Source organism: Pygocentrus nattereri, chromosome 21, assembly GCF_015220715.1.
Source record: "Pygocentrus nattereri isolate fPygNat1 chromosome 21, fPygNat1.pri, whole genome shotgun sequence".
Lineage (NCBI taxonomy): Eukaryota > Metazoa > Chordata > Actinopteri > Characiformes > Serrasalmidae > Pygocentrus > Pygocentrus nattereri.
The window spans coordinates 35,715,235-35,732,155 of record NC_051231.1 but is presented as its reverse complement, the minus strand read 5'-3'; the positions used below and the strand labels follow the sequence as shown (position 1 = coordinate 35,732,155).

Sequence of the window (16,921 nt, the reverse complement as noted above, 5' to 3'; positions counted from 1 at the left end):
TCCCTTTTACAACCTTCCCGTCTTGTTTGTACTTGGTCCAGATTTTAGACACAGCTGACCCGGAACAACCAACGTCTTTTGTAACATTCCGTGATGATTTACCTTCTTGAGGAAGTTTTATAAATCTCTCCTTTGTTTCTACTGACATGTCCCGTGTTGGAGCCGTGATTCACATCAATCCACTTTGTGCAACAGCTCTCCAAGGGGTGCGCACTTTAACTGAAAACGAATTAGCAGATTTAATTTGATGCAGGTGTTTGTTTTAGAACTGCAAATCACAACACAATTCCATAATACTTTCCTCAGAATTGAATGATTCCATAGTCAGTTCCAAGTGTAACTGACTACAGCAAATATATATATATATATATATTTATTTTTTTATTGTTTTCTTAATGCCAGAAGGTTGGAATTTTGAAAAATGTTTTGTGGCATGTCTCTGTGATTCACTTTTCTCTACAAAATTAAACAATGAAAGATCTTCCTCCAACAGTAGTGATTCCATCATTTTTGCCGTGGGTTGTAAACGTTTGGATCTCTCAGATGAATGATCTCTCCTGCTCAGACACTCTGCAGGGTGGCGACTGCCGACTGGGTCTGGACTCATTAATTATGATTAATGTCTGACAGATTCTAACATGAAGCACCGTCACTCCAGCTGCTGCCTCTTAGAACAGTCACCAGCAGAGGGTGCTGTAACTTCAGGATTACATATGGGGTCAGTCTCTCGTTCGCTAAGGTCGACTGTGGTTTGAGCTGCTGCTCCCACTCTGATGGGGGAAACTGTCCGTTTTCAGTTTTCAGTTTTCAAGCCATCAGAAAATTTCTCAGCCAGCGACACATTCCAGACCTGCCTGCACAGACAGGGACTCTTTTCCGACCAATCATGTCTTTCATCCATGTCAAACCACCAAGAGCAGGAGATTCTGTTTAGGGCTTGAACCAACGACCTTCTGATCACAGTTCAGAGCTCAGAGCAGCAGGAGCGCAATCACAGAGACTGGACTTTAGGCTTCTTATAGATTAGCAGCTTTACAGTGAAGATGCGCAAAACATCAACTAAAGACCTCAATCTTGGTCAGAATTTAAAACCATAAACTTCCGAGACAAGGCATCTCAGTGCTAGACATCTTTTCTCACCGCATGCTGTGGAGAGGAGATGAAAGCATGACCTGAAGGTTCCTGAGCAGGATTTGAATTCATAACCTCCTGACTTGGAGAACCAGGCTTCTAAGCAGTGAGTCCTCAACAAGCACTGCTGCTCTGAAGACTCATCAGAAACAAAAAGTGTCTCTGAGCATGCTGAATGTTTCGGTGGGATTTTTGGAGAAACAAAAACATCTGAAGCTTCTTCTATGGCTTTCAAACATCTGAGAAGTCCATGCAGATCATTAAAAGTGAAGGTGTTTTATGAACCCTAACCCTAACAAATATTTAACAGGCAATCAAAGCAAAATTACTGTTCAAAATTAAAATTTATCTGCATAATGAACTGAAACGCTCTGTTCTAGATAAACTTACCGAGTCAGAACCGTTCACAGTGGTGGTGATGGGAACCAGACGTCCCTCTAAAAGCTCCTCACAGTGGTGGTGATGGGAACCAGACGTCCCTCTAAAAGCTCCTACAGAAAGTTCCTACATGAACTGGTTCTGAATTCACTGCCTGATGACTGAGATGCTGTTTTATGAGAGTTTAGAGAACTTCAACTCCATTCATGGTGGAGGGAGACATGCAGGGCGCTGTGCGGCAAAATAGTCCCCAAAGAAAACTCATTATTCCAGATTTTCCACTGTTTTCCATCATCAACATTCCAGATAAGCTCAGAAGACTCGTGTAGGTTCTCTGGAGGTTCTGGATGGTAAATAAAGTGTCTATATCTGTGTTGTAGTCATGGCGACGCCTGGTTCCCATCACCACCACTGTAAAGACGTCAGAATCCCTCTGTTTAGAGCTCAACACTGAATTATGGGAAATGTCTTGAATTCACATCAATTAAAACAACAGAATTGATTCAGTCGGGTGTCAGATGAAAAGAGGAGGTAACTTTATTATAATTTTATTTATAAAAGCAAACACTAAATCATATCACATGACATGAGAACAAAATTAAAGCTGAGCTTAAACTTAAAACAGTACAGCAGTCCCAAAATACAGAAAACTACAACTAAAACTTTCATCTACACTTTATATATTATATATGTACAGATCCAGGTTTAGGAGATTACATCACCACAGGAGTCAATCAGCATGTTAAGATTAACAGGGAATGTTCAGAGAATCACCGCTAAAACCAACTCTACTGACCCCTAAAAGCCGCTCGCCGGGCCGCTCGCGGGGCCGCTCGCCACCAGTGCAGTGAAATTGTGCTCTGACGTCCGAATACCTCACAAAATAATTTAGGCCAAAACAAAGCGGTCAGTCTTTAACAGACCACATGGACAATTTACTGAGGTGTTTTAAATATATAGATGGTTCTAAAAGGGTACCAGTATTTCGATACCAAGCTTGTAACAGAAGAACCCTTTTTGGTACTATATAAAACCCTTTTCAAAAAGGGCCCATTTTCTATCAGAAGAACCCTTGAAGATCCTTATAGGTTCTTAAGCGTGTATAATAACGACAGCCTGTATAGATCCACACCACACAGCTGCAGTGAGCTCACAGCTCAGAGGAAACGAGTTTATGGAACATATGAATATTTCACTGCTCTGCTTCAGCGCCGCTGCGCCGCCACAAACTCGTCAATCATTAATAGACTGAAAGCTCAGCTGCAGGACAGACTTTGACCGACCATCCAGAACGGTGAGCGCGGCACGGCTGCTGAGGTTTCAGTGTAACGAGCACCGTGATTTACGCTAATCGATATGTTTTAAGTGACCTCATCGCTGCTTTTGTTAAATAAGACCTTTGAAAGTATTTAAACACTATTAAAGTCAAAATGTGCAAAATTTCTAATTTACTGTTCTTATGATGTCAGGAAACCAACTCGTTTACATATGCCCACCCACTCTGCCTACATCACTTTAGCCCCACCCATCACATATCCATCAGTTTAGTCATGCTAAAGTACTGACTGCATACAGGGCAGCCAATCAGAAGAGAGCTCATTATCATAGGCGGTTTCAAGGGCACCGCTTGGGTAGATCTAAGGGATAAAGAGAGTCAGGTAAAAATGAAGTATGAAATATAAAAGTTATAAGAGAAAAAACAAGCAATATGTAGTTTACGTGCAGTTTAATGTACAATAACCTAAATATTCTTTATGCTACATGACTGCCCCCCCACCCACCGTGTCTACCAGAGAGTGTTACTGAGCGTGCAGGGCGGTGGGCAGGTGGACATTGGCCCCTGGAGGGAGGGGCCAGGTGTCGTGTCCCTGGTGCGTCTGTAGGAGGCGGTAGAGCTGCTTCAGCTGAGTGACGATGTTGTCTTTGATGTCGGGGACGGAGATCTGCAGACGGACGCTGCTGCTGTCGAATGAGCGCGTGCCGTCACCGGAGAACATCTCGCAGATGATCCGAGCCACCACCGGGGTCACCTGCACAAACAGGAGAACCTTAACACCACCGTCACGGTCAGGCATACAGATCAGACCCCCTTTAACCTGAACACGCAGATTAACCATTCCACACGGAACATCTACAAACCTGGTGGGTTTACACTCTCAAAGCGGTCAGCTATCACGCTACCAGCTCTGCTCACCACACGACACGACTGACCAACCGAAGCTCCACTGACGCGACTTCAGATGACAGCGACTCAAATCTGAGGAGGCGAACTCGGGCGGCTGGTACTGGAGCTGTAGCCTCCTAGCTAAGCTAATGCTAAGTGGTTAAATTACATGGACAGCAGTGACGCAGCCAGATGGCAGAGCTCTAAACAGTTCAACACCAAGGTACAGTCGTGTGCAGAGGATTGTGCACCCCTGGACAGGTTCCAGGTATTTATTGATTTGAGTGTAAATAAGCTCCACGTCCTCTATAGAGACACAATACTGCACACTGCAAAATGCAGTTACTGATTATATTCAATATATTAGAGTTTTACAAATCATGTTTTCCCAATATGCTGATTTCAGTAAATAAGTGTGCAGGAGTGTGTCTCGGTAAACGATATGGAACTTATTTACACTCAGAAAATCCAGAAATACACAGAAATTGATCAGATCTAAATACTAAAATAAATACTGCAGTTGTTTTTATTTGTTATATTTTTGCATACGGCCATCTTACCTGCACCATGATGAGCTTCCTTTCTCGCGGCCGGCCGTCTGGCCACTCCTCTCCGAAACACAGGTGGATATCAAACTGAGGAAGGGCAGGAGACTGACCACGCTGGTGTGCAATCACACCTACAAACACAGATATATTACAAACTTTACTGAATTACTGACTCCGTCTAAGTAAAATTACTGATATGTGCATATGGTCGCTCTGACAGACTGTAATACACTACAGGAAGCGTAGGGGGCGATACGGCTTCTACTGTTTCATTTAAAAAGCTCTATAATGTTCATATGATCCACACAGTCGCTCTGACGGACTGTAATACACTACAGGAAGCGTAGGGGGCGATACGGCTTCTACTGTTTCATTTAAAAAGCTCTATAATGTTCATATGATCCACACAGTCGCTCTGACAGACTGTAATACACTACAGGAAGCGTAGGGGGCGATACGGCTTCTACTGTTTCATTTAAAAAGCTCTATAATGTTCATATGATCCACACAGTCGCTCTGACAGACTGTAATACACTACAGGAAGCGTAGGGGGCGATACGGCTTCTACTGTTTCATTTAAAAAGCTCTATAATGTTCATATGATCCACACAGTCGCTCTGACAGACTGTAATACACTACAGGAAGCGTAGGGGGCGATACGGCTTCTACTGTTTCATTTAAAAAGCTCTATAATGTTCATATGATCCACACAGTCGCTCTGACAGACTGTAATACACTACAGGAAGCGTAGGGGGCGATACGGCTTCTACTGTTTCATTTAAAAAGCTCTAATGTTCATATGATCCACACAGTCGCTCTGACAGACTGTAATACACTACAGGAAGCGTAGGGGGCGATACGGCTTCTACTGTTTCATTTAAAAAGCTCTATAATGTTCATATGATCCACACAGTCGCTCTGACAGACTGTAATACACTACAGGAAGCGTAGGGGGCGATACGGCTTCTACCGTTTCATTTAAAAAGCTCTATAATGTTCATATGATCCACACAGTCGCTCTGACAGACTGTAATACACTACAGGAAGCATAGGGGGCGATACGGCTTCTACTGTTTCATTTAAAAAGCTCTATAATGTTCATATGATCCACAAAGTCGCTCTGACAGACTGTAATACACTACAGGAAGCGTAGGGGGCGATACGGCTTCTATTGTTTCGTTTATAACAGGATAAGTTGGATGTACTGACCACTGAGGAAGGTCTCCAGGCAGAAGAGTTTGACCTTGCGCTGGCGTTCAATGAGGTTTGGGGCGTTAGGGTTGGGGGCACAGGGTCCAGACCAGTACACCTTACACTGACACAGCCGGACGGCGTAGATGTCGTGACCGCTGACCTCCAAAATGAGGCCACGGTCCATGACGTCCAGCAGGCGGTTGGTGAAGAGGCGCTGCTTGTCGTTGTTGATTTGCTCGGTGGAGGGAAAACGGAGCTGCTCAAGAGAAATCGGCCCAAACAGCTCCTCCTGATTCACCATCGGACCCAGATCACCGTAGAACAGCCGGCAGCCGTGAGGGTTACTGACCGTCATCGCTGGACACATCTCCTTACCACGGAAATAAAACTGCACCTCAAGATCCGTCACTGAATAAACAATCACAACAGAGGCTATTAATTTCCTCTAGTAGTTAAAATTCCCTTTAAATCTAATGAGAAACTGTTGAACAGACTCGGTTTATATCACAATACCTACATTTAGAGTCGGTTATTCATTCAGTCTAATGAGAAACTGTAGAACGGACTCGGTTTAATCGTCTTTAAAACCCATAAATTAAACAAACTCATAATTATGGTCGTAATTAATATGCAGATCTCCCCTACAAATGCTCTGAGATCATATCCTTATCATTACTGTCTCAGCTTGCGTCTCTGTTTTAATGATATACACCCTGATTTCTGCCTCTGCTGCGTCATTTAGGCCACAATTCCCAGCAGATCTGTGGCTAAAACACGCTTTGCAGAGGTTCAGTGATCATTAAGCAGCTACATGATGATCCTTTATGTATATTTATCACTTCTTCATAATCTTATTGCTGCCTAAATGGCCGTTTCCTCTTGATCAAAGTGCCGTGGTGATCTCACTGGGGAGGGAGCTGATCCAGGTCTCCGGGGTGGTGAACAGCGTGTCCGGTATGGCTGAAATGGGCTGTGGCTCCGTGCCGGTTGGCTGAACGTCCATTTCCATGTCCATCGGCTCCTTCTTAGGCCACACCTCCGGAGGGGCTGGGGTGCAGCTGGGGGGCTGCATGGGTGATACAGAGCCTGGGGGTGTCCAAACTGGGGGGGCCAGAGGGGAGCTGCTCACTGCAACACATACAGAAATACACATACAGTGCTCTTTCTTTCAGCAGAACTGCTTCAGTACAAATGATATATTATCATAAATATCCCTAAGATTTGAGCAAACTAAAGTATGTTTTTAAAGAAATTGTTTTGTTGCCAGGTTTGCATGTTGGTTTGAGAAACATTGCCTGAGCTGGACTGTGCCTGCAACCAGGTATCTCGCGCCTGCAACCGGGTATCTCGCGCCTGCAACCGGGTATCTCGCGCCTGTCACTGCTGATCCAGGTGTGGCTGGAAAGTCGGCGAGATTTAAGATTAAATCTGATGATTTACTTCTTGCTAATTTTGGACCCAGAAGGAGAACCTCTGTTTTGTTACTGTTTAATAGGAGGAAGTTACGTGAAATCCAGCCTTTCACGTCTTTTACACAGTCCTCTATTTTCTTTAACCTGTATTGGTCATCAGGCTTGGCTGATATGTACAGTTGAGTATCGTCTGCATAACAATGAATGTTTACGCCATGGTTACTTATAACTGTGCCTAACGGTAACATGTATAGTGTAAATAGTAATGGTCCTAATATAGAGCCCTGCGGAACTCCAAATCTCACTTTTGAATAATTGGAAGATAAATTGTTTACCCTAACAAACTGATAACGTTCTGATAGGTAGCAAGCAAGCAAGCAAGCAAAATTTATTTATATAGCGCTTTTTACAACAGGTGTTGTCACAAAGCAGCTTTACAGAACAATCAGTATTACAGAGAGAAGAGAAAAGAAGAGAGAAACTCCGGGTCCGAGCCCCCATGAGCAAGCCAGCGGCGACGGTGGCAAGGAAAAACTCCCTACAAGAGGAAGAAACCTTGAGACTCAGAAGGGGAACCCATCCTCCTATGGTCGACACCGGACAGCGAACATTATTAGTATGAAGTATTATAGTAAAGTGGGAAAAGAAAGAGAAGATCTGAGGGTGAGGACTGCACAGCGCTGTACAGCAAGAAGCTCAGTGGTGGTCAAAACCGGTCCAGAAGGCTGGTGAGCAGCGGCACCAATCAAGGCAGTAGAGGCAACAGCATCAGGCGCACAGGATGGGCAGCTGATCAGCTCGGCAGAGAAAGGAGAAGAAAAAAACAGAGTTAGTACTGTAAAGAGTGGCTGACCACAGATTACAGTAAAACAGAGCAGCAGAGACTCCAGCAGGTCTAGACCTGACAGGGAAGACTAATCACCAAATGCTTGACTGTACAAATAAGTTTTTAGCCTAGACTTAAAGATTGGGGCTGTGTCTGATTCCCGAACATTGGTAGGAAGATTATTCCAGAGCTGGGGGGCTTTGTATGAGAAAGCTCTCCCCCCTGATGTAGCTTTATTTATTCTAGGTACCAGTAGTAGGCCAGCACCTTGTGATCTAAGTAGGCGTGATGGTTCATAGTAGGAGAGGAGCTCACTCAGGTACTGAGGGGCGAGCCCGTTTAGAGCTTTATAAGTCAGTAATAGGATTTTATAATCAATGCAAAATTTAACTGGTAACCACTGCAGGGTTGATAAAACTGGACTAATATGGTCAAACTTCCTAGTTCTTGTGAGACTCTGGCTGCAGCGTTCTGGACCAGCTGAAGTTTGTTAAGGCTTTTGCTGTGACATCCAGACAGCAGGGCATTACAATAATCTAGCCTTGAAGTGATAAATGCATGAACTAGCTTTTCTGCATCCTGTAGAGATAATGCATTTCTTAATTTAGCGATATTGCGGAGATGCAGGAAAGCTGTTCTAGTGATATTAGATATATGTGTGTCGAAGGAGAGATCAGCGTCTATCATGACACCAAGATTTTTAACAGATAGGCTTGATGAAACTGAGAGATTGTTAAGTTTTAGTGTTGAGTTAGACAGTCTGTTTCTGGCTAATTTTGGACCAAGAAGCAGGACCTCTGTTTTATCTGAGTTAAGTAACAGAAATTATTTGACATCCAATCTTTTATGTCTTTTATACAGTCCTCAATCTTGCCAAGTTTAATTTTATCATCCGGTTTACTTGATATATATAACTGGGTGTCATCTGCATAACAGTGGAAATTTATGCCGTGTTTACTGATAATGGTGCCTAGTGGTAGCATATATATTGTAAATAATATAGGTCCTAAAACAGAACCTTGTGGAACACCATAAATTACTTTTGCACGAACAGATGATTCACCCTTTACATTAACAAACTGATATCGATCGGTGAGGTAGGACCTGAACCAGGAAAGAGCTGTTCCTGTTACCCCTACAAGGTTTTCTAGTCTATCTAGTAGGATAGTGTGGTCTATTGTGTCGAATGCTGCACTAAGGTCAAGGAGGACTAACAACGACACATTTCCTTGGTCCGTGAATAATAGAAGATCATTTATAATTTTTACTAATGCTGTTTCTGTACTATGATGTGGCCTAAAACCAGACAGAAATTTTTCGTGTAGATTATTCCTATGCAAATAAGGGCTTAATTGTTTTGCTACCACTTTTTCCAGGATCTTAGATATGAAGGGGAGATTTGAGATGGGTCTATAATTTGATAGTTCACAGGGAACGAGGTTAGCTTTCTTAATCAGCGGTCTAATTACTGCAAGTTTAAAAGTTTTTGGGATATATCCGAGGCTAAGAGAGGAGTTTATTATTGACAGAATAGGCTTGGTTATTTCTGGTAAGATTTCCTTGAGTAGACCTGTAGGGATCGGGTCCAGAATACAGGTCGATGGTTTTGCAGAAGAGACTATTTTGATTAGTTCATTTTCTTGGTGTAATGTAAACGATTCCAGCCTCTGCAGTGACTGTAATATTCTCAGGGTCTAGACTGGAATTATAAGCCACCAGGTTTGTGGAGTTTAACTGTGTGTTCAGAATTGTCTGTCTAATTTTTTCAATTTTGTCACTAAAGAAATTCAGAAAATCATTGCAGCTATAGGCTGATGGCATCTGGGGTTCAGTGACTCTTTTGTTCTCTGTTAGTTTAGAAATTGTGCTAAATAGTAATCTGGGATTGTTCTTATTGTTTTCTATGAGAGAGGAGAGACAGGCTGAACGTGCTGCAGTAAGGGCTCTTCTATAGTCTATAAGGTTCTCCTTCCAGGCGGACTGGAACACTTCTAGTTTAGTCAGACGCCGTTTTCGCTCTAGTTGTCTGGCTGTCTGTTTTAAAGCTCGAGTGTGATCATTAGACCACGGGGCGAGTTTTTTCTGCCGTACTATTTTGCTTTTTAATGGAGCTACACTGTCTAACGTAGATCGAAGAGTATCCTCTAGGAATTTGGTCATAGTATCTAACTCAGTAGGATCGGATGGACAGCTGACTGAAGTTGATAACTGCGGGAGGTTTCTGATAAAGCTGCCAGCTGTGGAGGAAGTTATAGTCCTCTTAACCTGATAACATGGTGATGAGCGCATATTACCACTAAACTGGATTTTGTATGAGATTAAGTGATGGTCTGAGACGGCTGGGCTCTGGGGGAGAATGGCTAAGTTATCTATGTCTACACCAAAGGTCAGTATTAAGTCTAGAGTGTGGTTGAGGTGGTGTGTGGGCCCATTTATAATTTGGGTGAATCCCATGGAGTCTATGATAGATATGAATGCCTTACTTAGTGTGTCGTGAGGGTTGTCGATGTGGATATTAAAATCTCCGACAATTAATATTTTATTTGAAAACGTTATTAGGCTTGATAGAAACTCAGAGAATTCCTGTAAGAACTGCGAATACGGACCGGGTGGCCTGTAAATTGTGATTAATAGAAATGAATGTTTATTTGTTCCTTGCTCAAGTATATTAAGTACAAGAACTTCAAAAGAAGAAAATGTAGGTCCTGCTTTCTGGTTCACGCCTAAAGCTTTAGCATGGATGGTTGCTATACCTCCACCCCGGCCGCTTAAACGAGGGCTGTGTGCGTAGCTGTAGCCTGCGGGAGTGGCTTTATTTAGACTAAGGTACTCATCGGGTCTAATCCACGTTTCTGTGAGGCACAGAGCATTAAAACCATGATCTGTAATAATTTCATTTACAATGAAATTGTAGGAAATTGTAGGTAATATCTGAACCATGATAGGGCCGCCCCTGTGACTCCAACCATGTTTTCTAACCTTTCTCTGTCATGCATCGACACATTTGGCCTGCAACAGCTTGTGGATTTTCCAACCCACTGCAAAGGGCATACTCTTGATCTCATCTGCTGTTCTGGGATCACTGCTTCGAACTGTACAGCCACGGAACTTCCCATCTCTGACCACCATCTGATTTCATTCACTGCAACACTACCTGCTGTGGAAACTAGTTCCCGAGTCATTTCATTCCGTAATATAAAGAACATTGATCAGACTCTATTATCATCTGAAGTGAGTTCTCTACAATGGAACTCAGGATCTGTTTCCCCAGAGACTCTCTTATCCCAGTATAACACGGAGCTACACGACCTATTGGATAAACTCGCCCCACTAAAAACAAGGACAGTTTCATTTGCTCGTAGTGCGCCATGGTACACCGCCGAATTGCGCCACCTAAAATCCAGGGGACGACAGCTCGAGCGCTTGTTCAAGAAAAGTGGACTTACAGTACACAGGGAAATGTACAACAGCCACTTAACGCACTACAAGGAAGCTATCTTTGCTGCAAAATCTGCTTACTACCGGACATTGTTCATGGCTTCTGAGGGCAACACCCGTGCCCTTTTCTGTTCTGTAAGCAATATGCTGCAATCACCGGCCACATCATCTACTCAAATGCACTCTGTTGATCTATGCAATATGTTTATGTCATTCTTTGACTCAAAAATCCAAAACATCCATCAACAGATAACCTATTAACTCTTCCTCTCTAAGTGCGCCTATTACTGCTATCATTCAGTCTTCTCTTTCAACTGGTCTTGTCCCTGCCTCTCTCAAACTGGCCATGATTACTCCCATACTTAAGAAACCTGGATTAGATCAGACTGATTTTAATAACTTCCGGCCAATTTCAAGTCTACCATTTATTTCAAAAATTTTAGAGAACACTGTCTACACTCAGATTCATACTTACCTTAGTAACAATAACCTATATGAAACCTTTCAATCTGGCTTTCGTCCTCTCCACAGCACAGAAACCGCTCTCCTGAAAGTGACCAACGATCTTCTAGTGGCAGCGGATTCAGGCCGGCTTACGATTCTCATCATCTTAGTGTCGAACGCAGCTTTTAGATCTATCTCCCACCCAATACTACTTGATCGTCTAAAATCTATTGGGCTCACCGATACTGTGCTTAAGTGGTTCTCCTCCTATATCAATGATCGCTCCCAGTTCATCCGCCTCAAGAACTGCCAGTCATCTATGTCCAAAGTCATTTGTGGCATTCCGCAGGGCTCTGTTCTTGGACCTCTCCTATTCATAATTTATCTTCTCCCAATTGGCCAAATATTTAGGAAATTTAAAATACATTTTCATTGTTATGCTGACGACACCCAGCTTTACCTCTCCACTAAACCCAATGATACTCTCCCACCCTCCTCTCTGTTAAAATGTTTAGATCATGCAAAAAAATGGTTCTCCGAAAACTTTCTACAGTTAAACACCAATAAAACTGAAATTCTCCTAGTAGGAACTAAGAACATCCTTGCAAAAAGTCAGTCTTTCACTCTGAATCTTGATCATTCCACTGTCTCTCCGTCCTCCCAGGTTACAAGTCTGGGAGTTGTTCTTGATAGCCATCTCTCCTTCAAAACACACATTTCCAATATCACACGCTCAGCCTACTTCCATCTTAGGAACATTAACAGACTGCGTCCATTCCGCAGCCAATCCTGCACAGCTATTCTGGTCCATGCATTAGTAACATCGAGACTAGACTACTGTAATTCTATTCTTTTCGGCTTACCTCAGAAACACTTACATAAACTCCAGTTAGTTCAAAATTCAGCAGCTAGGATCATCTCCAGGTCGCCTGTAACCGAACATATCACCCCTGTCCTTAAAGAGCTCCACTGGCTCCCTGTCAACTACCGGATCCAGTATAAAATCTTACTAACTACATTCAAAGCTCTACATGGACTTGCTCCCTCTTATATCTCTGATCTCCTTAAGACATACAGTCCTGCTCGCACCCTCCGATCCTCGTCAGCTGGCCAGCTCACTCTCCCTCCAGTCCGCTTGTCCACCGTGGGAACTAGAGCCTTCAGCCACTCTGCCCCGTCTCTCTGGAACACCCTTCCTACCCAAATTCGCAATATTGATTGTCTAACTACCTTCAAATTTCGGCTTAAAACCCATCTATTCACACTTGCATACTCCTGATTCCTCATCTCCACTTTTCTCTGTTTGTCTTGTTTCTCATCTGGATGAAAGTATTTGAATGTATGTTGATTTGTTTATCTGTTTATTTGTTTTTTGTTTTTTATCCTCTTTTATACTCTACCATTCTTCTTTTAACCGTTGTAAGGTGTCCTTGAGTGCTTTGAAAGGCGCCATTACTAAATAAAATGTATTATTATTATTATTAGGAGAATATTGTGGTCTATTGTATCAAAAGCCGCGCTAAGGTCAAGTAGCACTAAGAGAGATATGTAACCTTGATCAGAGGCGAGAAGATCATTAGTTATCTTATCTAGAGCGTCTCAGTGCTGTGGTGTGGCCTGAATCCAGACTGGAATTTTTCATATATATGGTTCTTGTGTAGATATGAACTAAGTTGTTGGGCCACAGCTTTTTCTAAGATCTTAGATATAAACGGTAAGTTAGAAACAGGCCTGTAATTGGACAAAACGGTGACATCATGATTTGGTTTGTTGATCAGAGGTTTGATAACTGCTAGTTTAAAAGCTTTGGGAACATGGCCCAGACTAAGGGGTGAGTTTACTATAGTTGAGATAGGGTTTATAATAACTGGCAGTACTTCTTTGAGTAATTTTGATGGAATTGCATCGAGTGTGCAGGTTGTGCAATTTGCAGAAGAGATCATCTTCTCTAGCTCCAGCTGTGGGAGGGGGTAAAAGGTTTCCAGGCTCTTTTCTACAGCTGTGTTTTGTTCTATATCAGCCAAGTCAGATGACAGCCAAGCTGGATTTGAATTTGATACTGTGGGTTGAATTTGTCGTCTAATATTTTCAATTTTATTATTAAAGAAGTCCATAAAAACTTCACTAGTGAGAGTTGCTGGGATTTCTGGTTCAGTACCTGCCTGATTTTGTGTGATTTGGGAAATCACATTAAACAGAACTCTAGGATTCTACTTTCTCGATCAGCGAGGCCAGATATGCTGAGCGAGCTTCAGTGAGGGCATTTCTATCCTCTGTAAGGCCGTCCTTCCAGGCAGAGCGGAACACTTCCAGCTTGGTTTGACGCCATTTCCGCTCTAATTTCCGAGCTGTTTGTTTTAAGGTGCGGGTTTTATCGTTGTACCACGGGGCTTTTTCTGCCTTTTTTCTGCCTTATTCTTCCTCCATCCCTAACTATAAGACCAGGCTTGCCCTCAAAACTGTCTATAAAGCCCACTTGATTTTCGGAACACCACTTGGACATCCAGCGGTTTAACGCCGTAAGCCTGCTGTAGGCCTCAGCGCCGCGCCGCATTGGGACGGGGCCAGAGCAGATTATGGCATCGGACATCGTCTGGGCCTGTTTAATCACCTCTCTAATAGCATTAGCCTTAGCTTTCCGGCTAGACCACCAAGTCGCCACCCATTCACCACGCTGTGAGGGCTCTGACGCCGGAGTCGAGGGGGTGCTAACTCTCCCTAGGGCACCCGGAGCTGCTAACTGAATGTTGACGCATTTGCGGTGACGGACTCGCGGTGCCTGCTACGCATTCAGGCTGGAGTGTAAACACCTGCACGGGGGTGTGACTGACCTGGCGGGTGGTATGGAGGTGGTGGGGGTTCTGGTGTATCTGGTACATCATCATCCTCACCATCAGAATCATACGCAGGAGCTGAACCTGTAGAACCTGAACAAGCATACATAATAATAATAATAATAATAATAATAATAATAATAATAATAACAACCACCATCATAATTTAGACTGATGAGTTTATCAGAGTCTCAGAACACTGTGTGTGTGTGTTACCAGGGTTGCTGAGAGGCTGAGGGATGTCACACACATCATAGATCTTCAGAGGGTTCATGGGAACCTCTTTGGTTCCATCATAGATGAGGTTAAACTCCCGGCTCTTGTTGAGGGCGCAACGCAGCTGAGCTTTCCACTTCGCCGGATCAGGTTCATCTACTCCCTCCTGAAACTTCCCAGTCTCCACGGCCCATGCCTGACACACAGACAGACAGGCACAGACAGGCACAGACAGGCACAGACAGACAAACATACACACAAAGACAGACACACATTTGTGTAAATTTTTTAATCTTAAACTGCCCCCACCCCACTCCCCCCAGTCGAGCTAACCAACCCTAACCCTTCATGGTGTGGTTACCATAGCAGCAGGTCTGACCTTGAAGATGGTGTTCTCCTCTTCCTGTTGGGCCGTGTGCCGCGTGGCGTGTTTCCACGGGATCTGGAAGCGTTTGGCTTCCCGGTCTAACCACACCAAACCCGGAAACGTCCCGTTATCTATCTGAGACACCAGCCAGGGCTTCAGCCGCACACGCCGGGGGTGCACCGACATCTCTGTGGGGGGCATGAGCGTCGACATACCACTCTTACTGATCACCGATAAAACTTCTCCGCAGAAAAACATTCTTATCCTTAACCTCAATACAAACAGATATATTCTGGATCATTTCAGGCCATCAGTAAATGTTTACACAGCCACCTGTAACAACAGGATCTTTCCAAACTATGAATGTATTAATAAATAAACGGATCTGCATCTCTTCCTTCTGCAGCTGCGCGCTGATCTGCTTTAATAACTCACCTGAACGATTTGGGGAAAATATCTAACTGCAATGTTTCTTCCCGATTTTGAGTCTGTGATTAAAATTGTGAATATTTTCTAGAAATTAAAGTTCAAGCTTGTTTTTGGCCAAGAAGATCAGAATATCCACTTTTTTCTGGCTTAGGGCTCAAACACCGAATTCCAAGATTGCCAGGAAGTTGTGGTTGTGATGTCACAACACATCAAGGTTTGGCTAACTCTGATTGGTTTAACTTCTCTTCAGACAGTTCAAAAGCTCTGTGTTATTGTAAAATTTCCCTCTTAAAACTTAAGACATTGTTGTTGATAGATAGAATTTAATTATTATTATGAACTGCAGCTCTTATGACTGGATTATTACCATATTTATTATTATTCAGATTACACTTCTCTGAGGATTTGGTGACTGTCACTAATAAAAGAAGCAACACTGAACAACCACGTTTCAAAAATGAGCATCAATCTACACAATTCACACAACAAATCAGTCTACAATGAGTATCAGTCTACAACTAATCAGTCTACAACTAATCAGTCTACAATGAGTATCAGGCTACAACTAATCAGGCTACAACTAATCAGTCTACAATGACTATCAGGCTACAACTAATCAGGCTACAACTAATCAGGCTACAATGAGTATCGATCTATGAGTATCAGTCTACAACTAATCAGTCTACAACTAATCAGTCTACAACTAATCAGTCTACAACGAGTACCGATCTACAACGAGTACCAATCTACAACAAATCAGTCTACAACAAGTACCGATCTACAACAAATCAGTCTACAATGAGTATTGATCTACAATGAGTACCGATCTACAACAAATCAGTCTACAATGAGTACCGATCTACGAGTATCAATTTACAACAAATCAGTCTATAACAAATCAGTCTACAATGAGTACCGATCTACAACCATCAGTTCAGTATTGGTGTGTCTAAAATAGCAGTGGTGATGTAGTGGAGTGGAGTGGAATGAGTGCTGTATCTGCAGTTCAGCTGTAATTCATCTATGCTGTAGCTGTAGTTCAGCTGTAGTTGGCTGTAGTTTAGCTGTAGTTCAGCTGTGGTGTACCTGTAGTTCAGCTATAGTTCAGCTGTAGTTGGACGTAGTTCATCTGTTTAGCTGTGGTGCAGCTGTAGTTTATCTGTAGTTCAGCTGTGGTGTAGCTGTAGTTCAGCTGTAGTGTAGCTGTAGTATAGCTGTAGTGTAGCTGTAGTGTAGCTGGAGTTTGGCTGTAGTGTAGCTGGAGTGTAGCTGGAGTTTGGCTGTAGTGTAGCTGTAGTGTGGCTGGAGTTTGGCTGGAGTGTAGCTGGAGTTTGGCTGTAGTGTAGCTGGAGTTGGCTGTAGTTGGTTGTAGTTTGACTGTAGTTGGCTGTAGTGTACCTGTAGTTGGCTGTAGTGTGGCTGTAGTTTGGCTGTAGTGGAGTATCTGAAGTCTGCTCTGCTCCTCACTAAAACCCTCTAAACTCTCTGAATCTCCGTTCGGCTGAATCTGCTGAAGCTGGATGGCTAAAGAAGAAGGGTA

At 43.2% G+C, this 16,921-nt stretch overlaps 1 protein-coding gene across 4 annotated transcripts in view; it reads right to left on the bottom strand.

Moving 5' to 3' along the window:
- Positions 1-2,030: 2,030 nt before the first annotated feature.
- Positions 2,031-16,921, bottom strand: part of irf6 (interferon regulatory factor 6) — a 15,099-nt gene continuing 208 nt past the window's right edge. For 2 of the 4 annotated variants that reach the window (XM_017688704.2, XM_017688703.2), the window contains exons 2-8: positions 14,965-15,140; positions 14,586-14,781; positions 14,367-14,462; positions 6,322-6,543; positions 5,431-5,823; positions 4,234-4,352; positions 2,031-3,539 (exon numbers count right to left, since the gene is read on the bottom strand). In XM_017688704.2, coding sequence (XP_017544193.2) covers positions 3,309-3,539; positions 4,234-4,352; positions 5,431-5,823; positions 6,322-6,543; positions 14,367-14,462; positions 14,586-14,781; positions 14,965-15,138 — 1,431 coding nt within the window. In that variant the 5' untranslated portion in view covers positions 15,139-15,140 and the 3' untranslated portion in view covers positions 2,031-3,308. Of the gene's footprint in view, positions 3,540-4,233; positions 4,353-5,430; positions 5,824-6,321; positions 6,544-14,366; positions 14,463-14,585; positions 14,782-14,964 lie in introns of all 4 variants that reach the window. The other 2 variants (XM_037532546.1, XM_037532545.1) reach the window with 2 other exon arrangements.